The sequence below is a fragment of the Rousettus aegyptiacus genome, unplaced genomic scaffold, assembly GCF_014176215.1.
Source record: "Rousettus aegyptiacus isolate mRouAeg1 unplaced genomic scaffold, mRouAeg1.p scaffold_m13_p_3, whole genome shotgun sequence".
NCBI classification, from domain to species: Eukaryota; Metazoa; Chordata; class Mammalia; order Chiroptera; family Pteropodidae; genus Rousettus; species Rousettus aegyptiacus.
This window is the reverse complement of record NW_023416306.1, coordinates 100,813,402-100,839,023: the sequence shown is the minus strand read 5'-3', so window position 1 is coordinate 100,839,023 and position 25,622 is coordinate 100,813,402. Positions and strand designations below refer to the sequence as shown.

The 25,622-nt window shown below is 33.4% G+C and overlaps 1 protein-coding gene across 3 annotated transcripts in view; it reads right to left on the bottom strand.

Moving 5' to 3' along the window:
- Positions 1–25,622, bottom strand: part of PRKD1 (protein kinase D1) — a 272,127-nt gene that overhangs the window by 48,113 nt on the left and 198,392 nt on the right. For 2 of the 3 annotated variants that reach the window (XM_036218275.1, XM_016123597.2), the window contains exons 5-9: positions 17,968–17,991; positions 5,361–5,571; positions 5,135–5,212; positions 2,945–3,149; positions 1,371–1,494 (exon numbers count right to left, since the gene is read on the bottom strand). In XM_036218275.1, coding sequence (XP_036074168.1) covers positions 1,371–1,494; positions 2,945–3,149; positions 5,135–5,212; positions 5,361–5,571; positions 17,968–17,991 — 642 coding nt within the window. The remainder of the gene's footprint in view (positions 1–1,370; positions 1,495–2,944; positions 3,150–5,134; positions 5,213–5,360; positions 5,572–17,967; positions 17,992–25,622) is intronic. The other variant, XM_036218274.1, reaches the window with a different exon arrangement.

Below are 25,622 nucleotides of genomic sequence, written 5' to 3'. Positions count from 1 at the left end.
TGATAAGCTTCCATGTTTACATCAGAGTTATGAGTAACAATGGAGATGATGTATTATTAGTACCTATCACAGGGCCTGACATTTAGTACATAATAAATAGAAAATACCCTTTTAAATTTATTTGAGTGCTTAAATAGATAAAGATGGATTTGTAATCTGCAATAAAATAAAAAGGCTTAATAAGAGAAAAATAATGTTTATACATTCTCATTATTTTAGAACACAAGAAATGCCATGTTGATCTAGTCAGTTATTCTGGCTTCCAATAGAGATGAAAGAATTCTGAATGTTATAACGGAACTCAAGAATATTTTGTTGGGTGGTAGGGTTGACTCCCTGACATCAACTTAACAAAGTCAAGGGAATGCATCAAATAACTTTCCCTTTTCTTAGGCTTACTACCAATCAGAACTATTATGATTTGGTTACCAGGTCCTTGTTCACTCTAGGTACATCCTCTATTTTAGGGTGTGTGTGTGGGGGGGTGTGTGTGCGCGCGCGCGCGCGTGCGTGCGCAACCATTACTCTTGGTCTCTTACACAACCAATCTTAGACCAGTCAAATATATAAAATACACTTTAAATATCTTATGCCATGTCAAGGAAGAATTATGGTGTTCAATTGAGTCTTACAGTAAGTCATGTAAATCTCTCCAGCAGAGAAGGTTGAGATTATAGATAATTAGGTTATAGGTGTCTATTTATGTAATGTAATAATGGGAATCCTATGTATAGGAGGTGATGTAAAAAACACTATCAGTAACTGAGAAAGAAGCTATCATCACTCGTCACTAGTTTAACTTTGAAATGTGGATCAAATTTTTCTCTCTTACCCCCACGCACAGCCGCATTTACTATCAGGAAAATCTAGAATAGTAGATTTTCCTGAGAGTAAATGAACAGTACCAATAGTACCAATTCAGATTATGTTAAAAATTAAAATGTGTTGTCTTTCATCTAATAGAGCATAGGATTACTGTATATAATAATTATCATTATTTTTCTCTCCCTTAAATGCAGTATTGCTTAAAAAAAAAATCTGAATCAGAGGAGCCTTCTAAAAGCACATACAGTCATTTTCATGATTGCTCTAAATTGACACATAGACATTCAAGTTGTCTGGAGATCATCTCAAGTCATAGAGTTTAATGGTTTAATGGTTTTTACTGCCAACACTTTTTTCTAACTCAGCTGCTTGCTCAGCTACCTTTGACATCAGGAAACTGTGCATATGCTCCATCTGATCCCACACCATGCCTGCACTGAGGTTTGCTCCAGGTAACTCAGGCACCCACAGTCTTCCCAGGACATTAGCAACTCCTCTAATGAAAGCTAGTGAGACGAGAGAACGTTACCTGCTGCGGATCTTACCAGTGTGTCCTTGCTGGTGTAGTGGACCATCCACCCTTCTTTCATCACGGTGCTGCTTTTCCTCTTCGTGTGTTTCACAGACTGTACTACTCTCATGAGTGGAATATTGTTGCTTGTTGATGGACTTGGAAAGTCAAAATATTTTAGGAGGAAAAAATGTTTTTAGATATTGATCTTCTTTTCCTGCATAAAACCTTATTTTAGCTATTTTGAAGTGAAAGTAAAAAAAAAACTGCATCCCATTTTTAGTGAAATGTATTGTCAGAGTATCATAGTTCAGGACCTGGGTTACTCTGAAGAGTGACAGGCACTTTATATGTACACTTTAAAAATTCTGAGGCAGGATGATGAGCACTTGAATCTTCAGGTTAAACTATATGGTGTTTAGTTTTCAGGTAAACATCAGGCTGATTACTGTTAGTGTACTGAGGCCACCGGATTTAGAATCACATATGAAAGCTTATTTGCTTACTTAGTACATAATACAGGCAAAATATTAATCATTTATCGATAACGTCACTTCCTATGAATTTGAATCTCTAAATAATTTCATAAAAATTAAAATCTGCTGTTTAAATTCTCTTTTAAATAACTATTGCTCATCAAATTATGCCAATCCGTCATCTCTTTCTCCTTCTTTTCCTTTCCTGTCTCTGCCTCTTCTTCCCTCCCATCCTCATATGCATATATGCAAGTACACCCCCGGCAGACCCCATCCTTTGGTACTAAAGAAATGTATGCCTTCCGAAGACAATTGGGTCATAAGACTAAAATTTCTAGTATTTTAGAAATATGTCTTATTCCATTAAATGGAAGAAATCCAATTATTTTATTGTGCTACTCTAATGAACAATTTCAACTTGTCAATGATTATAGCATTTGTAAAATAGACATAAAAATTTAAATATACTTTATAATGTAAACCAGAGGTTGGGAAACTTTTTCTGTAAAGGACCAAGTGATAAACATTTTAGGCTCTGCAGAATACTTAACTCTGCCAATTGTCAAATGTAGCCATAGATAAGAGTGGGCATGACTATGTTCCAATAAAATTTCATCACAAAATAAGCAGCAGCCTGATTTGGCCTTAGTGCGCAGATCCCTCATGTAAAAAATGGGAATCATTTAGTAATTCAAAAGTATAGATAACTTGACTGCAAATGTAAAATTTCACATACTTCTGAAATAAATTCAAGAACAGCAAGGTGAAGTCACATGCGATATCTGCAATGGGGCCAGCTATAAAATAGATGGTGTCTGCTGAGGTTGGCTGCACAATAAACACTGATTTCATAGTAAACTTGTGAATGACAAATATTCGTATCCCTCATATGCAAAAGCAAACGGCTCAAAGAATGAGACACTGCTAGCGAAGGATGCAAACTACACTCTTCCAAGGGAATCTAGACCTCCCAACTCCAAGGCTCTCCTCTGCAGTACAGGGCTCATTCATAAACAAACTGAGCACACACTTTATGATTCCTTTTCAGTATATCAAAATATCGAAAAGCTTTCAAACATAAATGCCACATGGAGCTGCATGGTTGGACTGAGGCTGGGGGTGCGGCCCTCACCTGATGGTTCTGTTGGCGTCCTCATGGTCTGGGTCTGGATCCTGCATTTCCCCACTGTCGTTCTGGCACTCTGCCATCACCATCTCAGCATCTTGGACCATCGCCTCTTCCATGTCATCCATGAGCCCACTGTTCCTTTCACTGTCATTGTCATCACTCCCTTCTTCCATGACCACATCAGACTCTGCCCCAGGGCTAAGCAAATCTAAAAAAATTGTGAAGATAAGCCTGAAACCCTAGATGCGGGGCTTCAGAGAAAGTTAGGCAATCCTAAAACAAGCCAATTGGAAGTCCTAAAGAACAGTTATTTGGAGAATTTCTTTTCTTTCATTTCCTTTTAATTTTAGCTCAGAAGTATCTAAATTTATGAGAGGATGGACATATAATTTTACAAATAAATGCTTGTTTTTCACGCCCTTAAGCCTAAAACCACGAAAAGTCATGGAGAGCCTTAGTAGGAAGCCAAGGGTGGGATAGAAGCAAAGTGCTAGGAAGCAAAGTGACACCAGACACAAGTAAAGAGGAAACTGATCATATTCAGTATCGCAACCCTGGTGGGGAAGAGATACATACATGGGAGGATGAGGGAACTTGCACACGCAATATTACTCGGGGTCACTGATTCTTGTTATCCCAGTAACTTTTTAATCATGGATTCCAATATATTAAATTGGTTACATAAAAAACATCTTTCAAATACACAAGATGTTTGATATTTGAAGTTATAGTGAATTCTGTCACTTTGAGTTGATAGCAATAAAACAAATTATAATTACTTACGGATACAGAGTACTTGTTTTAAAATTAGAAAGTAAACTGATCAAAGACCTACCTAGCCTTCCAAGCTTCGAAAATTCACATTTTACCAGATTTTTCTGTTTGGGAAAATGTAATTTCAGAGTAATCAACAATATCAAAAACTGTACTGCTTCCCTGTAGTTCCAGTTATCAAGAACACACTGACATTTTCTGGGCCTGAATAAAGTCAATACCACATGGCACAGAAAGTGGGAAGATTGCCAAGCTTTCCATTTTAATTTATACAGAGTTTTCCAAGGCAAAAACTAGTATGAAAATGTTTTCCTGGACAGATTTCCCTTCTTCTTTTTCTAGGTATATATTTCTTCTACAAAAAAAGTTCTAGAACAAAGATAATCACTTGTTCTTCAGCCTTTTAGCAACAAAATTACTTAATTTATTTCTCTGGTCTCTTATCACCATTTTTCTTTCCAGAGGAATCAGAAATCTAATATCAGAATGAAGGTATACAGCAGTGCACTATCTGTGGGAACAGTTAGCCTGAAATAGATACTAAGTCAAATATTTTGCTAAGAATCCATTAGGAATATTACTCGGGAAGGAAAAGTGTGCTGTTCCTTTAACACATGGCATTTTTCTTAGGAGTCCTTTGAAATTAACATATGCACTTAGAGTTTTCCCAAAGGAATATTCTCAAATGTAGAAAATGTATTTTTCTACGTGTATTTTTAATTGGCTGAATTAAAGTTCTTTTTATTATTATTAAAGATTCAGGTTAACACACAAATATATAACGTAATTGGGTGGAGGAATAAAGAGGGTGATTATTTCCTGATGGGTCAGTCTCTATAATTCTTCCTACACTTGTCAGGAAAGAGAAGTTAACTTCTGCCTCAATGCTGAGAATGATGAGAAGGGTGGAGGAAAACAGACTGACAGTTATAACTAGTAGGTATTTCAATATTTTCTACATTTCTTTTTTTATTAAAAGTTGTTGGAGTGACATCGATTAATAAAATCAAATAAGTTTCAAATGTATCATTCAACAGTGAGTCGTACATATATTGCATTGTGTGTTCACCACCCAGAGTCAGATTTCCTTCTGTCACCAAATATTTATTTTCTACATTTCTGAACAAACTAGGATAGGTGTATTAAAGAAGAGAACTGGGGGAGATTCTGGAGTCCAAGTTTTCACTACTAGTTGTTCACTGTGTAAAAATTAAGAGTCTCTTTGTTTTTAATAAAAACTCAATGAGCCAAAATTGATGCTTTTCTACAGTAAAGTAGAACAAACTGAGGCCATACTTTACTTTGAGCTGAGTCACAAGTATCTGAATAATAATAAAAAAAAGCCAAAGTAAAAGATCCCAACCAACACACTCTGTAACAGAAAAGCGGCATGGATGTGACTGCAGATCTTTTACCCACCTCCATTAATGGTCACTTCGCCGAGGCAGTTGTTTGGTACCTTTGGTGCACAACGTTTGTGACAGTTGAATCTGCAGTCTAATCGTAGTGATTTTAAAAGAAAACAAACAAACGAGAATTCATCAGCAAGAAAATTGTGAAACAAACAAAAAATAATTTCAAATGGAGTAATTTAAGGATCAAAGTTTGATCGACGACAAATATTTGGCGGCAAGACCACCCTTACCTTTGCACTGTAGGCCCTGCCTGAAAAGTCCCTTGAGAAGCTTCTTGCAGTACTGGCACACGGTGGGGCGTGTGTAGGAGTGGATGACGAACGTGTGCGGCACTTTAACTTTTGACATCAAAATCTTGTCGAGCTGAATTGGTCGTCCAATGTATGACTGAGAATTTGACCTCTTCTCTCGACCAATAAATGACTCTGATGGTGACTTTTGCTATATTTTGAAAAACAGTAAAGAACGATAAGATGTAAGAGTCTGCTTGATTAGTATATTTATGTATTTTCAATTCACATTTTTTTACCATTGTAATAATTGGTTTGATCTTTAAGAATATGAGAGATATAAACAGAAAACTATGTATTCATTAATGTAATTTATTGCCCTTTTTTCTCCTTGAATTACCTTGTATAGTCTGACATGAAGAGAAGTGGCGATCAGAATATTTGAACCTGATTTCTAGAACTTTCAAGTAATTTTTGGCTTTTTAAAATTTTACTTCAGTACAGAAATATAGAGCTGAAAACAAAGAAAAATAGTTCTTAATCCCACTGCATATATCATTTCATTGACTTTTTGTAAAGTATTACATGCACGTGTTTAGAAAATACTAGTGGTTCAGGAAGACAAAAAATGAAACGTTTTAAGTTCCCCCTGTCTGTCCTATGTAGTGCTTTATCTGAAAAATGCCTAGTTTCTTTGGATTCCCTCCAAGAAACAAATAAATGTGTTTTTAAATGATTCCTCAACCATATAAAAATAAAGGGCTAAACTTATACTATCAATTTTATAATTGATGTTTTAATTGATCATTTTAAAATTAGTGTTTTGGTTATAATTATATCTCTCTGTGTTCTTGTTTCTATTTTGGAATTAATCAGCCCAAGGTAGAGACTTTTCTTTTTAATTAAATGAATTAAAATTAACTGTGTTTTCAGAGTTTGGGGAAAATTTCATGGTATCTGTTGACATCATAGAAGTGTACTTGGAAATTATAAGAATAAGTGCACTTTGAAATCATCAAATAAAAGATAAATTAAATTACTTTTTAATAGTTGTTATAATTATACATGTCATTTCTTAACCACCTACTCAAATTAATCATTGTTATATGCCTTACAAGATAGGCCTTGTTATCTAAAGTTGATGCATCTACATTCACAGTTTCAATACATTCTTTTGGGTCAAATGCTGGTAAATAGTGGAGCCAAAACATGACCCTACATTTGATCGACTCTAGAGTCCTTGTAATATCATCTTACTCGGTTAATTTCTAATTTGGAATGATTACTGACAAGATGAGAAAAAAATCATATTTACATACAATTTCCATCTATTTCAATCCCTATCTGCATCAAAAGGTTAAATACCACATTACCAAATGGGGAAATTTTGATTTGCAGATTCACTAGCTGCAGTAAAAAAAAATTTGAGACGAAGTTATCCTTAAGGTTATTATGTCTATGGTTACAGCTACAATTAGAATTCCATAAAAGAAACTATAAAATGTAATTGCTCTGGAAAGGTTCAAGTCCTGCAGAAATGTCTAGGGAGCTTATAAAGATGGCCTAAAGGTTTGCCAAACCAGAATCATGAACATATTGAATAAATATCTTCAATGGCATTGAAAAACAATTAAGTCCACAGGGTTAGGTTCCTCTTTTATGTGTCTTTCTTGAGTAACTGTAGCCAATGGACTAGTTTTAAGCACAGACTAAAATAAAAAGTGATATTTTTCCATAGTTGGAAAGTTTTAACACTCAGAATTAAAGCTGACCTGATGTCACACTTTCTTAGCAAACTCAAAATGTTCTCAGATTTGAAAAATCATATGAAGAGTTGACCAAATCCCTCTTCATTTATTTTCCGTATTTTAAGATATCCAATTCTAGACTGTGTTAACAGCCAGTTTGATGTAGGACTATTTACTATACCAGGGGGCAAATTCACTTAGAAGACCGAGAGGCAATCTGATAAACTGAATGTTTTCTTCTCTTCCAACATAGTAACATTCACATAAACACTGCCAGAAACTATAAGAACCAGGATTATTCTCAAGAACCCATTTTATTTATCACCTTCAAGATAAGATTACATAAGGAATTTAAAAACATTACATAAGTTTAGGGAAAAGAATTGGTTGTTATTTTGTGGCCCAGAGCCTGCTCTACATACATATTCCAGCAAAGATGAGATTCACATGGCCACATGTATCGTTGGCAGAGAATAACAATGAACAAACTACATATTTTATAGTGTCAGAAATTAAGACTTTAATAGCATTTAAGGTTTAAAAGCAATTTAAGATTGTAATAGCATTAATAAAGAAGGCCCTTCTGCCATTCATGACATCCTAAAATTACAATCAGCTAGCAACATGACCAGAAATACTTATCATTACATTTTCTTATAGTTCCAAATATAATTAATCATTTTCAATGTTGCCTATATTTCTAAATAAAAATGTAAAGCTTTAAAATATTGAGACAGGGTGCATGCATGCTGACTTCTCTTATGGGAACTGATTTACTGCTGGAAAGAGATTGAGTTGTTTATTAGATAAACACTTTGGGAAAGGTAGAGTGAAGAAGCCTTCTAAAGTTTTGTTTGCAGAATTATATTCTATGTTTCTAGGAGTGGGCATGCATACATTTGCATGTGGCTTTCCCTATCACAAGGTAAATCTAAGAAGCTAAGACATAAGGGAAGATTGTGTCACTATCTGATGAGTTTTTAAGTGCTTATGAGATATTTATCCATTCTTCAAGCAAAATGTACAAGGCCTTCATTGATCTATAACAAATTATAAAACAGAAAAACAAAAGTCTATGAAATAAGGCCATTGCCCTAAAATATGTATTTATCATTTACATAAATATTTAAGAACCACAATGTCTGTCATCCAGCCAGTCATCCCTTTAAAAATATTTCAAATGATGTGAATACAAGCCAAACTGTTCTAAGGATTTTTAAAACCAATGATACATTTTTCATTAATAATTAATATTGTTACTATTTCAAGCAAAAATATATAATTTCAATTGTTATACGATTTTTATTTGAAGGTATGTACACCACAAAGTCGTAATTATCATAAGTTGATGTATGAAGTTACAGAGTATGCAAAAATTTAGAAACTGGTAATTTTAAACAAAAGGATATTTAAGAAAAGCTTATTGATTGAAATTCAATTAGCTTGCATTTTAAGATAACTTCAACATGAAACTGGACTTAGTAGTCCAAGGGTTAATGTTGACTTAAGTAACTAAGCTTTTTAAAAAAATGTACTGCATGATGATGCAAAGAGATATAGTATTATGTTGTTTCTTCATTAACTTACTTCATTTTTTTTTACTTGTATATTTAATTATAATGTGTGCAGTTCCTTAGAGTTTTAAATAAGATCTTTCTTTAAAGGTAACTCTGGTAATAAGAAAATTCTTCATTACTCATTAACAGAGTGAAGGCTTTATTAAGATTATTAGGTTAACTAAATGGTTTAAATTAATTTCCAATGTTACTTGCTGTTCCAGTTTGGCACTGTGTATTTAGTAAACCTGGGAAATCTGCAGAATAATTGCTTTTTACAGGAATAGGGAAGAAAGTTGAAATGTTTTGGAAAGAGAACAACTACATTTTGTTTCATTCTACTTCATTATTATGTTCAGAGCAAAACTGGCTCGGAACTTGCAGAAGAGATTTAAAATCCCCTTCTCTATAATTATGGTAAGCATATGCAGGAGGATATACTTCTAAAAATTTACATTTTTACAATGGTCAGGGGGCCTTTGAATTGTTCTTTTTCCTCAGTTGAGGAGTTTAGATTAAATTACAGGTGTGAAACTTTTGTGAGAATTGACATTACTGTAAAATATAGTATTGGGATGTATAGATGTAAATGATTTGATTTGGCAAATTACAGATGATGAAAACTATAAAAGTCTCTTCTGTTCTCAGTGTAAGGGGTATCTAGCATTGATGTGATTGAGAGCATATGAGAACAGAAAAATGATGAAAGCTAAAATTTAAAACCAGAATTAGAGATAAATAGTAAAGATTATAGAGATTAAATTTTGTTTAAAAGTTTATGATCTTGAGAAGTGTCTATAACATCCTTATGTTAACAATGTTTCATTTGAAATTACTGCCAAAGTGAAAACTATATGCACTGAACAACTATGTACAGGGACAATGCTTCCTGGCTTTCTAGAGATTCAATTTGTTTTTTAAACTGGGATGTTAAATTAATGACTCAGCAAGTTTGGAACCTTCCCAGAAATGATTGGTTAGATTATGGAAACTCCAACTGCCAGCAAGTCTTTTAACATTTAAAAAGGGACTCTGAAACAATTTCCCAAAAAAGGTACATTCCACTTCAAAAGTTCAAAATGATTCTCTTCATTAGTAAAGCTAGAAAACAGAGGGGGGCGGAAAGCTGTCTTCATTTGTGGTTTGCTTGTTGTCATTTATGTAAAGATCAAACAAAAGATTTCCTGAGAGATAAAAGCCATTTTACAAAAAACATGGTTCCAATAAATACATGTTGACAAATCTTTATGGACCTGTCTCAATGATCAGACAACAAGTTTCTAAGAGAAGGATAGTATCTTAAAATATTTGTCCTCTATTAATGGAAAAAAAAGCATCTGGCACCTGATGAGCAATAAGTATCGCTAGACCTGATCAGAACTAATGTTTTCAAGAAGTAAATGCATGAAAATAAATGGATGAGACATTTCAACAGAGATATTCAAAATACAGACTGTACCATAAGCCTTTAAAAACTGTAATGTCACATGAGACTGTAATTTTGACATATTTGCTTTACTGGATTTCAATTTTAAGAGTACTGTTGGCTACAACTTCAACAGCTCTTTGAACTTGTCTGCGTGTTCCTCACCCTCACTTGGCATATCGCCATGAATACAAAATCTCTGCACAACTCTTCTGCTTTGGAAAGAGAAAGGTAAGCAAGCTCAAATACCTGCAGGCTGTTAATACTGATAGGTGGTTCCTCAGTGTCATGGATGCAATAGAGAATGGTGGAGACTACAATAAATTGGAGATGCTGGGCTTAATATAAAAAGGATGGCCGCTGCTCAAATCCTATGAATAGCTGCCATGTGAGTATGTAAGCCCAGTGCTGTCAGACAGCTTAATTTTTACAAAAATAATTGGAAACATTTTCTTGTCAATGTATTTGAGTAACAAATGTTGTCCAGGGGGAGTCAGAGACCTTTGAACTAGGTAATGGCATAAGACAGTTTTTATAAGTTTTATATGTGCCAAACTCTTTTCATAGCCCTTTACATGCATTTAAACCCCATAAGCACTAGTGTTATGATCTCTATTTTACAGATAAGGGAACTAAATCACAAGAAGGTTAAATAATTTGCCCAAGATGATATAGCTTCTAAGTAACAGAATTATGAATTCAGGTAGTCTTGCTCCAGATGACAATAACAATTACTCTTTCCTTAGTCTCTCTCAAATTTTACATTTGCTAGTTTTATACTACTATAAAAATAGCAAGTATTTTCTTCCACTCATTTAAGTCATGAAGGAAGACTTCATAGGAGACAAGTGAAAATAATTAATAGCATGTTCTCCATGAAATGTGAAAATGTGAATCCTGTAACCTTGACCTAGAAAAGAGACTTTCCACCAGCTTGTCTATGCTCAGTGGATAGTATATGAGTCATGCACAGAACATAATGATGAACTGAATTAACAACTTCTATTGTATAAGCATCACTCAGTTGGCTGCCCATTTTCCTATTCAGGTAGTGTTATGCTTAGAAGATACTCACACAACTGTATGAAAAGAGATGCAACCAAACATTAATCCTTTATTCCAGAAGTTTGAAGATCTAGTATCTTGGACTATAATTCAAAGAACTGTGCAGAATAGTTCTCTCCTATTGCCATCGAGATAAATCTATCTGATTTAACAAATATTTTCTGTGGAAGTCCTACCTGAAAGCCCAATTCATACATATGCTGCAGGACAAATAAAGGCCAGTAAATAACAGTCTCTGTGCCCAGTGAATTTACTCCACTAGGATTCTGGACACAACATAATTGTTACTATCAATAATAACAACATGTGCTTTTTCATGATTTCTATATGGTTATGCCCTTTATTCCTCAGATTCCAGTTTATACATCACCTTCTCCAAGAGGCCCACAGATGACCTAATTTATTGACCATTTCCTGTCCACACTCAGTTACCCTCTGGCACGTCATCCTGTCTCTTCCAGTCATTACTACAGCTGTCTTACTTACCAATTTGCCTATTGATTTTTTTTTTTACTCTCTCCTTTTAATAAACTGTAAGTTCTATGAAGAGAAGTTATTGACTATTTTGTTTATCACTGTATCACCAACTTCTGGAATACTGCCTCACACAGAATAAGTGTCCCCAAACATGAAGGTTTAAGAAAAGAGAAAGCACATCCATGGTGCAGGTAAAGGGGCCACTCAGAAAAGGGGTTTCCTGAAGAGGCATTTGGTGTGGACTCTGAAGTGAGTCTTGCTATGCAATGACTATGTTGAGTATTATTAGCAGTCAAAATTCTGTTTAGGAGAACTCAATCCACCCAATCTTCAGACTGCTTAGAACTTTATATACTCTGAAACCTGTTTATGCCACTTGGAAATGATTACCTACCCCCACCCATCTTCTCTGCTAGTAAAATATCACTGTGAATGCTCAGTCTGATGCTGACTACTTTCTGAAGCGAAAAAGAAACAATCAGCGCCTTTCAACAACATTTAGATAAACGTATTACCTCTCACAGGGGAAGTCAAGTACAGACAAGTTCTTGGGCAACAGACAAGCCTGAAGACCCCAGTGGAATGGAGTCACATAGGAATACCTATGTTTCCATGCTGTATAATACACTGAGTAAAGAATAGGGTGTTCTGTGAGTTTCAAATTGTTCAGTATTATTCTGTTACAATTCTGATTCTATATCCTTGAACTACCTGCCAAGTGTGTCAGATAAATGAGTTTGGCTCCTCAGTTGGATACCCTAAATATACAGCATAAATAAAAGCTAATCAACGCCTTTTCATGACAATGAAATGTGTTGCTACAGGGCAGAAAAAAATGTGCCCCCTGCTTTGTGGTGACTGAAGCTGTATTTTATAGTGGAGAATCCATTTCTTAATGTTTACAACAATTTGTGAAAGCTTTCACAGTAATACCATATGATCTCATTAAAAATACAAGGTGATCTGGATATCTTGAGTGCTAAAGTAGTCTTAGAAGTTATATTAACATTTATATTACCCCGTTTTTTTTTTAAGTAATTAGAAATGAAGAGTAAAAGAACCTCACTATTTTCTTAAGTGATCCACCCTTTGCAGGAAACGTACCAGAACTGTTAGTGAATTGTTGCAAATAGCACTCACTGTTCATTCAAAATGTCAGTTACTAACATCCCACAAATCTGTGGGATCCTACAGGAAAGGGGAGACATGATATAAATAAGAGTATCTCTCTTTTTACTTGAAGGCAATGCAATCGTAATGCCATGTACTCTAAATTTATCAATAAAAAAGGAACATGTTCACTAAGGAAAAGAATAACTTTGCATGTCGATAACTTCTACTTTGGGGCTTCAAATGTCAAACTTGATCTACACATAGAAACTGAACTGGGTGGTAAACAGATTATCTAGAAAAATCAAGAATAGTGATTTTAGAGACATATCTTCCCATAGTATTTGACCTTGCTTAAATTGACAGGTGCTTGGCCTGGGATTATGAACTCACTAGAAAGCTGAATGAAATAATCTGGAAAGAGGCTGTCCCATTACTGCCTTGGAGACACCAAGAAGTGCAGTAAACACAGCCCAAGGCTACAAAGGTTAGAGCCTCTCTCTTCAAAAGTGGCCCATAAGGATAACTTCATTGTATTTTATAGAATCTTAGCCCAGAACATGTGTGTATGTATAAGCGCCTGTGCTTATCAAAACATAGTAGAACCAAAGACTACATTTTAATGCAACTCAGTATAAAAAGAGAAAAGATGAGACTTCTTCCCTTACCTACCATTTTTGTTTGTTTGTTTTAAAAATATAGAAAAGCACTAACTCAATGAAGCAGTATCGCTTAGTGAAATTTTCAAGCATAGCTACAGGGAAATAGATACCATTCAAAATTGGGCTATTTGAAGAAAGAGATATATTTGTTCTTAACTTCTGGACATTTTTCCAGCTTGCATTTCATTATATTTATTATCAAAATGGCAACACTTCACTCTTCTTGTGAAGAAAGAGAAGAATTCATCGATCAAATAGAACCAAATATCAAAATATCATGTCTAATGGATCAAGTAAAATAAGTACCTAAATATTTTTAAAACAAGAATATTTTAGAAGGTGAATTATTTTCAAGTTTCTAGAAGTCTAATTCATAGTACCAATTTTAATCTTCCACTTTCCTCATTTTTATCTTCTACACAAACATTTATTACCTTATTAATTTACTTAGGATAAGGACATTTATGAGATCACATAAGCTCTCAAAGTGAACATGAGCAATCTTTTCACATATTACTCAGCTAGGAGCTCAGTAGTCACAACTGGTCAAGAATTAAAGGAGAGGGACTGAAATCTGCCAGGTCTGGCATGACATTAAATGGATACAGATGACCAATAAGCAAATGCCTATTATTGGTAACACGGAGCGGGGACTGTTTGTATCTTAAGATAGAAAGTAATGTTTTGCATCTTAAGGCTTGGCTTGTGGGGAGGGTTATGGAAGACATGGTATCTTTCCTGCGTGGGGAGCACAGGAGCTTCAGAGCCTTCATTTAAGATCCATTTGTTCCTAAGACCTATATGTATATAAGTGTGAGTAAGTAGTATGTGATGTCCCTTGCCCCAGTGGAGTTCATGAGAAACTCTCCTGCAGTGGTTGTATTTAGAATCACACATCTGGAAATGTTTTTCAGATAACGAATTAATAATGTACGTAGGATTAGCCAGACATATTTCAATGAAATCAGGTAACAACTGATTAGTAGCACATGAAAGTCAGCCACATACTCTTAATTTTACAGATGGACTCCTTCCCTGCAAACCTACCAGAGCTCTTCTGATTCTCAGCGGGTGGAGAAGTGCCGGTTAAAGAATTCTTGGATATCTTTCCTCACTGAAAGTATGCACTGCCCAGGTATGAATTTGGAGAACTAGTTAACAGAATCATCAAAAGAAATCTTGCAATATCTGGCAAATGTGCTACAAGGATATCATAGTGCATATTTAAATGGAAAAATGACTTTTTAATTCAGATGAATCACCAGGATTCCTGGAACTCCAGGACATGAGAGTAATAATTAAAGTCTCTGCTTCTAGATAGAATTTTGTTACTTTGGAAAATATCCCGGAAAATATTCATTTGGCCAGAAATATCATGTGAGTTTCATTCAGAATTAGAAATAGCTTTTTTCTTCATTTGTTCATTTGAAAATAATCTACCTTGACTATTATAAAGCATATCAGATTCATATCCAGTTACAGATAGATAATACAATATTAGTATTCTCTTTTCTTCTTCTTTTTTTAATGAACAGAAACAGTAACTGAATGAGTCATTTAGGGAGAGATTTTCTAGGAAAGTATGCAGTCAAAAGTTCTTTTTTTTTTTGTACAATACTTGTCTTAATTGAATGTGAGTCAGCAATCTTTATGAAAATAATAGCAGTGTATAGCAAATATTATTTAGAGAATATATACCCTAATATAAAAAATCTAACTTTTATAAAAACTAAAGGATGTAAAACATGAGAATATGAAACAAACACAGGGAAAACTTTTGGAATGAGCAATTTATTTCCTAATAGTTTCTGTAAGGCAGTCTGAACATTAAGAACTAATAAAAAAGACTAGGCTAGAAGCATTTAATTTCATCGAAAACAAATTCTCTATAGTGCTCCTTTACATCAAAGCTATAATACTAAATGCTTCCTTAAAGACGTTTAAAAACATTTGAAATAACTTCGTTAAAGTTCTAAAAACTTAAAAAAATTCCGTAAGGACTATCTTACTTAAACAAAAAAAAATTGTGTCATAATTGTACCTTGCAGTTGCAAAGGACACCAGTGTTTGAAATTCTGCTTTATTTTCTACAGTGACTTCAGCTCCTTTACCTAGAGAAAAAACCATTCTCCTCAATAATTTGGCAAAAATATTATGTCTATCTGCCTACAATGATTTATTTTTATCAGGTTATATGTAATAAGAGAATGAGTAAAAATAAGTTTTCTCTGTTTTAAATATTATTATGGGAAAAGACATAAAAAAATAAAACTGAAAATATACTTCCTTCATAGATTAATAGATAGTGGATTATTGTCATAACATATGAAGATTCAAAGCAACCAATAAGCAACTCAATAGAAAAAGAAGCAATTCACCATAAGTGAAATATAGTCAAAAAAATATATAAAAAGCTGTTTATCCTCCAGTAAAAAAATAATATTTAGGCATAGAAAAATTTTTTTCCTATCAAATTAGTGGAAAAAAACTTTGAAAATATTCATAAAATATACCGTTGGGAAGAATATAAGGAAATAAAAACTCACATACACCATACTCAACGGAATTAAAAATTAAAACTTTCACAATTTTTGAAGAATGATTTTGCAAAAAACCAAAATGTATATATTCTTTAGTCCGTTTGGCTTCTAAGAAGATAACCTACTAATCCATTCAACAAATACTACTAATATTTATAAAAATGTGAAAAAAAACACATACAAGGATGTTTATTTCACATTGTTGAAAAATAAAAAATGAAAATCTAATCAGTAGGTTGATTAATTAATATATATCATGATGTAATGCCAGGAAGCTTTGACCATGACATATATTACTATATTTATTTCTTTGCAAATTGTTCATTTACACAAGCTCAATAAAGGCAGAGAACCGATCTAAGTTTGTATACTTTTGGACCTTAGCGTTACAAACCTAAGTGTAAATTGACCGAAACATGCTGAACGTGGAGCCACAGCCAGGTTTCTATAACAATTCTACAGTTCACACAATTGTCGCTCAAACATTTCTCTTGAAAATTCGTTATTTTCTTCCAAGACATTTATGAGAAGAGTTTGTTACCTTTCAATACACTAGAGATAAACAAATTCAAGAACAATAACTAATGCAGAAAATGCATCTTTTCTCCATCTGGAGCTACCCCGCGAAGGCCTTGCTGCCTTTTAAGTTGTATGGCCTCCTCAGAAGAGCAGATTCTCTTCAGGCCTCGCACACAATCTGTTCCTGATGGTGATGCAGGAGAAGGACGTGAAAACATGTCCCATCCTTCTTTGGCTTTCTTCCCAAAAGATAATTTGAAGGGACAGATACTAATTCACATTTAAAATTGTGTCTGGAAGGCACTGTAAATTACAAAATTTAAATTTCCAGGAATATCAAAACTTCCGCTTACTGAGCTTTCACCCCGGACTTCTCTAAACAGGGCACCTTTTGAACTAGGACTATTTTTCTAAACATAGGAATTTATTATTATTGGGGAAGATTACTTCATTTTACATCTTTTAAATCAAGATATCTTGACTTATCAATTTTATTTGACCCAGAATGCTTCTGGTTGTGTTGTCATTAGCTTCCTTTGTTAGAGTTACCTTAACAAGACCACCTTAAAATGAACACTAATAATGGTATTTGAAATTTATAATATCACGGGGGAAACGAACAATACATCAACTCTCACTTTGCAAGAAGTACAGAAAAAAGGAAGACTAAACAAGTCAACTGGCCATAATGAGTTAATAACACAAGAACACTATTGCATACTCTAATGCTTGACCTCAATGCCTCAGCTCAGTGTTCAGGTTATTAATTGCTCAAGATAGAGAAAAGCTCAGTTTTGGAGGGGGACTTAATTAAACCCTTTTGAAGAAAATTTGTGTCTTTTCCACATATAAGTTCTTGAACTGAGACCTTGAGATGTCCGCTTGCATACCATCCTTTAAAAAAAATAATTAGATTGTGATAACACATGAAAGGCTTAAAATTTCCTTTCTTGAAAGAGTTATATTCATCTTCCAGCAGTCCTGGTTTTGTGCCTTACTGTGCCAACCCAAACTTTTGTATTCTGAGATGGTGACCTCACTTTGCACAGTTCTGTGGTACCTGGCATTAGGAGACAGTTCCAATATACATGGGTAGAATGAGTGCTGACTGTGTCCTGTTCTATTTTCAACCTATCTGGTCGGTTTCATAGAAAAGATATCAATATTATGAAATCGAATATTCTGAGGGAAAAATTTTACCTAACAAATAGGAATGGATTACTCTAACATCTACATTGCTCTTTGTCTTACTGAGGACTATGAAAACTTAAACAATAACAAGAAAAGACAAGAAAACCTGTGGGCTTGTTGTAGTTCAATAGATTGGATACTGAGCTAAATTATTTATTTTTCAATTATAGTTGACATACAATTCTGAGCTCAATTCTGACCTGATTACTCCTATAGAATCAATGCAGATAATTGATGTCAACCTAATATTATAATGTGGGTTTGCAAAAGATTGTGAAGCACATTCCTCGTTCCAGCTAAAGTTAGTACCTACCTCAAAGCCAGGACTCAGAGGAGACTGAAACATGAAGTTGTAAGAGCAAAAAGCAGGCAAAGGATCAAAATAAAGGGAAGAAAAAAGACAAGAAAACAGTGTTATTGAGGGGAAGCCAATGCATGTTATTCAATAACGTTTTATATAAGTTACTTGTAAGAAAAAGCAAAATGTACTAAGCAGTCTTTGTGGCTACAGAAGCATCTGAGTTAGAAACTACTTTTTAACATTTAAATAAAACTATAGAAACTAAGTCAAGATTTCAAAAATAGTTTACAGTTGTGAGCTGGTAAATGCAAAAAAAAATACTTGTCATGGTGTCAGTGATGAGAGATGGATCTTTCATCTCGTTGAAAATAAATTATAGTCAGAATGAAGTATTTTTGACCTTTAAGTGAAAGATCAGATTTTCTTCATAATAATTCATCCTCTCAATGAGAAAAGAAAGAAAAAGGTCATCAAAGTAATCAAATGTTATACAGTTGTTATCTGCCTGAAGGCAAGAATAAGCTGATGAATAATCAGTTTCAGTCAGTGGTTTACAAACCTGGAAAGTCCAATAGTGGGTTAGAGTTTTAATGAAAGAAATATGCATACAGTATATTTTTTGCTTATTTTAAAGTATTTGCATTTCATTGTTTTCTGTCTGATTTCATTCAAAGTTGAAATATAATTCAATATTGGAAAGGTTATTCTAAAGTTTTTTAAGAGAAGTATCATCAATAAAAAAATGTAAGAAACGTCTTGGTTAACAGATAACATTTATCTGGTAACTTATACTGAAAATGCTCTTTTTTATCCCTGTTTCCTCAATCTTTTTCGGGCAGCCTCTATCTGTTAACTAGAAAACAGTTAAAAACTAAAATACAGCTGACTCTTTTTCTTAACAAAATGCATGACTGTGTTTTGAAATCAGTGATAATCCCAGTGTTGAATAAACTATTGCACTTTGAGAAAAATCCTATTACCTGTTCTCTGAATCCCCATATCCTAATTTGAAATCTATAGCTAACTCATTTTGTAAGAGACATTGGGAAGTGATGTACACTTACACTGAGGTTCTACCAAGATTGTTTCCTAGTACCTGTTACATTTCTGGGCCGATGTGAAGCATGTGCAGAACTCGGGCAAAAACTGATCATTTGAACAGATCTCAACATGACTTTTAAGGAAGGATTATGACTCTGAATGTAGTTTTATGGAACATTTTCATACAGAGATGGCAGAGCTTTCTCTTTGAGATAGGAAATCAATCAAGTTTCTCAATTTCCAAAATAAATATCCCTGTCATCAATACATCTGATATCCAAAGCTCATGATTTTCCTCTAGCTTGTAGTACCGAATATCTTCACTCTGGGCTCTCAGCAAAATTCAACTTCAGTTAAGCGCTGTTCAGGTCATGATATCTAAAGATGGCCTATGCAACATGTATTAACTAGCTTATTCATCTACGTGACCATTTCTCAAAGTGCATGTTTCTTTTTCATAGGATATTCCCAGATTTTATGAGAAAAAGTGATTCCATATTTGAGTCAGTTTAAGAACACCAATTTCATTATTCCAAGACTCTTCAGTCATATTTATGCTTAATTAATATTGTGATGTGTAACACTTCGATGGTTGGATGGAACAAGATGCACTTCCCAATCTTATCTGACTAGGAAAATATTTCTTTACAGAACATTTTATAGGAACATTACTTTGAAAAAAAAAGTTCTGGGAAATACCCAGCTCTATCTTTCTACCTTGCTATCGAGTTATAATTATCTGAAATGTCCATCGATCACCAAGAAAAAGAGGGTCACCTATCTCTTTGGTAGTTGGTTGTAATATCATACTCTAGCTTTGTTTTTATGTTTTCCTCTTGAAGGGAGATCATATGAATTATTGTTTTGCATGTGTGGTAAAAACTACTTTAGAAAACAATGTTTATTTTGCAAAAGAACACTATGTACTTTAGGATGATGTGTTACTTTTCATTTAGCACCCAAAGAATTTATGTTTCTTATTTTTGAATAATGTAATTTCTATAACCCTGTTTTATTTTAATTGATAGGAATCTCAGAACTAAATTTAATTAGCAATTATTCTGATATATTTTTCTCACATGACCTATGAAGAAACCTAATAACTTTATAACTTGCTCTTTGCTTCTAACTTTTAGCATATTATGAATAAAGATGTTAAAAACATGCTTGGAATCAATACCACTCACATCAGCACTACTCAAAAATGAAATATTTAAGTATAAATTTAGCCAAATATGTATGAAATCTATATGAGGAAAATCAAAACTCTCATGAATAAAATTAAAGAACTAAATAATGGAGATATATTCATTAATAGGAAGTCTCAATTTTGTTAAACTGTATGTTCTTCCCAACTTAATCTACAGATTCAATACAATCTCAATCAAAATCCTAGTAGTTATTTTAGAACCACCAAACTAACTCCAAAGTTTATATAGAGAGGGAGAGCACCCAGAATAATCAAAACAATATTGAAAGAGAAGAAAAAAAGTTGGAGGACTTCAGGACTTACTATAAAGCTACAATAACCAAGACAATGTGGTACCGGTGAAAGAACAGATAGACAGATCAATGGCACAGAATAAAAAGCCCCCAAAGAGACACCCATAAATATAGTCAAGTGATCTTTGACAAAGGAGCAAGGGAAATACAATAGAATAAAAATCTCTTCAACAAGTGGCACTGAAACAAGTGGACATCACATGCAAAAATATGAACACAGACCTATATACACTTCATAAAAATTGACTCTAATGGATCATAGATCTAAATAGAAAATACAATATTCTAAAACTCCTGGAAGATAACATAGAAGAAAACTTAGGTGACATTGGATATGATGATACCTTTTTAGATACAAAACTAAAGACACAGTCATGAGAGAAATAATTGATAAGCTGGACTTTATTAAAATTAAAAATTTCTCTTCAAAAGACAATGTTAAGAATAATTAGAAAACAAGCTACAAACTGGAAGAAAATGTTTGCGAAAGACATCTGATAAAGGATTGTTAGCTAAAATATACAAAGAATTCTTAAAACACAACAATACGAAAACAAACCCAATTCAAAAATAGGCCAAAGACCTTAAAAGAAACCTCATCGAAGGAGATATACAAGGCAAAGAGGCACCTCACATCAAATGCCATGAGGGAAATTCAAATGAAAACATCAATGACAGACCATTACATAGTTATTACAATGGCCAAAATCCAGAACACTGACAACACCAAATGCTGGTGAGGATGTGGACCAAAGAGGAACTCTCATTCATTGCTGGTAGGAATGCAAAAATGATACAGCCGCTTTGGAGGACGGTGTGGCAGTTTCTTACAAAACTAAACATACTCTTACCAAACAATCCATCGATCATACTCCTTGATACTTACTCAAAGGAGTTGAAAACTTCTGTCTGTACCATAAACCTGCACATGTATGTTCATAGCAGGCTTATTCATAACTGTCAAAACTTGAAAGCAACAATATGTTCTTCAGTAGGTGAATGGATAAACTATGATACATTTGACAATAGAAAATTAATCCACACTAAACAGAAATAAGATGTTAAGCCATGATCAGACATGGAGAAACCTTAAATGCATATTACTACATGAAAGAGGCCAATATGAAAAGGCTACATACTGTAAGATTCTCAACTACATGACATTTTGGAAAAGGCAAATCTATGGAAACAGTAAAAAGGTGAGTGGTAGCCAGGGCTTGGTGGAGGGGAGGAAGGAACAGGCAAAGCACAGAGGATTTTTAAGGCAGCAAATATACTCTACAAGATACCATAATAATCAATACATGCCATTATACATGTGTCCAAACCCATAAAATGCATGACACCAAGAGTGAGCCCTAACATAAACTATGGACTTTGAGTGATTATGATGTGTCAGTGCAGGTTCATTAGTGGTAATACATGTACCCCTCTGTTGAGTGATGTTGATACTGGGGGAGACTATGCATGTGTGGGAGCAGGAATATATGAGAAATTTGTATACTTTTCTCTCAAATTTTCTGTGAACTTAAAAGTGCTCTAAAAATATTCTTTAAAAAATAAAAACAAAAACAAAAAAAAATGTGTTTTTTACGTATCTTTCTGTGCACATCTACACACATTTCTGTTGACTATATACCTAGGAGTGGAACTGCTGAGTCATATGATATGCATATGTCCAGCTTTATAAGATAACTGCCAGGAGACAGCCTTGGAAAAGCAGCTTCCCAAAGTTGTTGAATCAATTTACGTTCCCAGTAGCAGAGTACATGAGATCCAGCCACTCAATAGCTTCACCAATATTTGTTATTTTCAGTTCTTCTTCTTCTTCTTCTTTTTTTTTGTCAGACATTCTGGTATAGTGATATCTCTTTGTAAATGTAACTTTAAACTCCTTGATAACTAATGATGTCAAGTTTACTTCTTGCTTATTGGCTACCTTTTTTTGTAAAATGTTCAAGTACATTGCCTATACAGCAAGAGGTTATCAGTCTTCTAACTTTTTTGTAGATGTCCTTTATACATTCTACAGGAGACTTTTATAGGATATATACATTGAAAATACCTCCTCCCAATCTGTGACTTTAACAAAAATAATTTCCTAATTTTAATAATGCGCAGTTTATTAATCTTTTCCCCTTGACATCAGTGATTTGAGTACTATTTTAAAAAGCTTTTCTCACTCCACATGCTTGTAGATATTTTCCTATTGGTCCCAGAAATATTTGTTGAAAAGACCGTCTTTTTCTCACAGTAGTGGGATCCCTGTCATAAATCACTTGGCCTGTATAGCCATGTAGTTTCTGGATCTCTCTAGCCTGTTTCACTGGTTTATTTTTCTGTTCTTGTCTTAACTGTGGCTTTATAAAATATTTGAAAATTCTCCAATTTTGTTCTATATCAGGGTTTCTCAAACTCAACACTGTTGACATTTTGAGCCTGATGCTTCTTATTGTAGAATCTGTCCTGTGCATGATCTCTCTATGATTTCCTTCTTTCCAAGACATTGGTTTCTGAAACCTTGATTGCCTTGGGTGCTCTTGGGCACTTTCAAATATTGTTTTATTCTATTCTGTTATATTTTATTCAGCTTTTACAATGGTCCCCCTCAGGATAGTTGAGCTGATACAAGCTTCTTCATAGCTAGAAGCAAAAGTTCTAGAATGGATTGTTAACTTTTGCCTTAGAGTAAGTCTTGAATAACATGGTTTCAAATGGCTTTAACTTTTCCTAAGTACTACAAGAACATTTGTAAGTAAAAACAAAAAGATGAGTGAAGTACAGAGAAACGATAGGATCATTTATAATCACAACTTCTATAATTGTCTAAACGTCTATAAAACCGATATAATCTTAATATGTACATGTATACATAATGATACAATAAATTAGTGAGTCTGATTTAAGGACTTCCTGCATTTTTATTGTTTCTTTCTAATACTGGTGATGATTTACTAAAAGATATACATCCCCATATAACATCTATTATAAATTTACTACATTTTGAATTTTCTTAAGAGATGAACTATTTTATGGTTGGTATAATGGATACAGTTTACTGCCAAAATTGATGAGAGACAAAGCTCGTCATATGATTTATGTTGTTATCCTTTTTCCCCCCATCTTAGCAGCATTACAGAAATCTGAGACTCAATATATATGCCAAAAATGAATAAATTAAATTCCCAGTGTCTTAAATCTGTATGTGAAATACTGATTTTGTAGCCAAAATAGGCAATCAAGTCTGAAAGAGAAAAATCATTTTCTTAGATTTGAGAGAAAATCTATACACTCGTCAAGGCAGACCTGCAACATGGATGGATGATCCAGTGGTATCAATACACAATGCCATTATCCTTTTCAGACATGGAAAATATCTTTTTTTGTACAAAGAACTAAAAGGTTTCACTATTGCTGCCATAATAGTAACTTTGACAAGGCATTCATTACAAATTTTAAACTATAGTTACTAGTCTTTCACACCTTTCCCAGGGGTGAAAAGAGACATACCTGTTACACTCCAAGCATGCCTGGGTAAAGTAGGGTGTTTTGCCCTACATAAATTAGCTGAGGCATGACTCAAGGCAACCAGGGAATACATGTCCTCCTCAAAGTGGATCAATTTTCTTCTTTTCTCAGGAATTGAATAAAATGATACAGAGCACCCCACAAGGGCACAAAGGGTTTTGATACATGTAAAACAATTTTGAGAGCCAACGTGTCAGTGTCACGGGCATTATTTCCAAAGGTATTTCTCATTTAAAGGTTATCTGTATGGCATTTTATACAAGGTTATGAACGTTCATGATAAGATTTTTTGAAGTATCTTATGGCTCTGATATTTACTCACTTCATAAATATCTGATTTGATCAATTTTAAAAGCATTCTTGACAGACATTGGTTAAAATTTGAGTTTTAAAAATATATTTTTAAGCATGCTACTACAAAAATTTTTATTCAGCATTAAAGCACGAATGAATTCAACATTTTATGTAAAATATAGCTTGTAATCAAGTAATTGAAATTTGATTTAGTTACATAAAGCAATTAAATAATTTGATTTAAAAAACACAAAACCTGTGTTAAAGACTACAGTTATATAACCTAAACAATATTTATATATAAATTATATATTTATATATATGTATGCACATGATAATTTAAATATATAATTTAACTTATAAAATTTAAATTATGATTTTTTTAAGTGTGTACATATTTAAACACGTGTATATCTGTATACACATACATACGTGTATATCTTATAAAAAACTGACATAGATTTAAAAAAGAATCTTCAATATTAATTATCTAGATTCTAATCTAATGATGAATGACTTTAATTAGAGCTTTGGGTTTCTTGTGAGATGTTAAATAATTTTTAAAAAATTTTTTCTGCTAAAATTGAAAACAATACACAATTAATTTATAATTTCGTTTCTTAAACTTCTTTTTAAATGTCTGTCCTTTAAATAGTATGACTCTCAGTATGACTCTCCTTAAAAACAAAGGTAACTACTATAACTTGTAAAATCACTAGTTACAAAAATTCAAACAAAATCAAGGAACTTCAGAGTTGGGAAGGTGGTATGAGAGTTATTTCAAAAAGTAAATAACTTTTGATTTAAGCACCTTTCAGTAAGAACATCATGAACTTCAATTAATACAGTTTTATGGAATAATATATAATCTAACACATACATTCTGAAGAGTTACCAAAAATATTCCTCTAGTTATTGGTGAAATTTAGTACCTGCCTTCTCTTAAAAGGTCTGAAAACAAAAGAAACTCCCAAAAGAAAGTCTGGGAAAAACAACGTATGGAATTTTCTTATTTATTAAAACCAGCATTCATTTGAGTTATATGTCTGGCTTATGCTATCACATATTAAAGTGATGTAAAGATAACAATAAAATATTTTCCAAACAATGAACTAATGAATACAACTTTTTAGAGCTATCTTAAAAATGCATTACCCATCTCCACTCCAAGGATTTAACCTAAAAGTCTTAGTACTTTTTAATTTTTTCTTTAATTGATTTTTATCATAGCTAGATTATAAAGAGTATTTGTGATATCCATTGGGGGATAGCATAAAATATGCGAAACTAAAAGACTCACA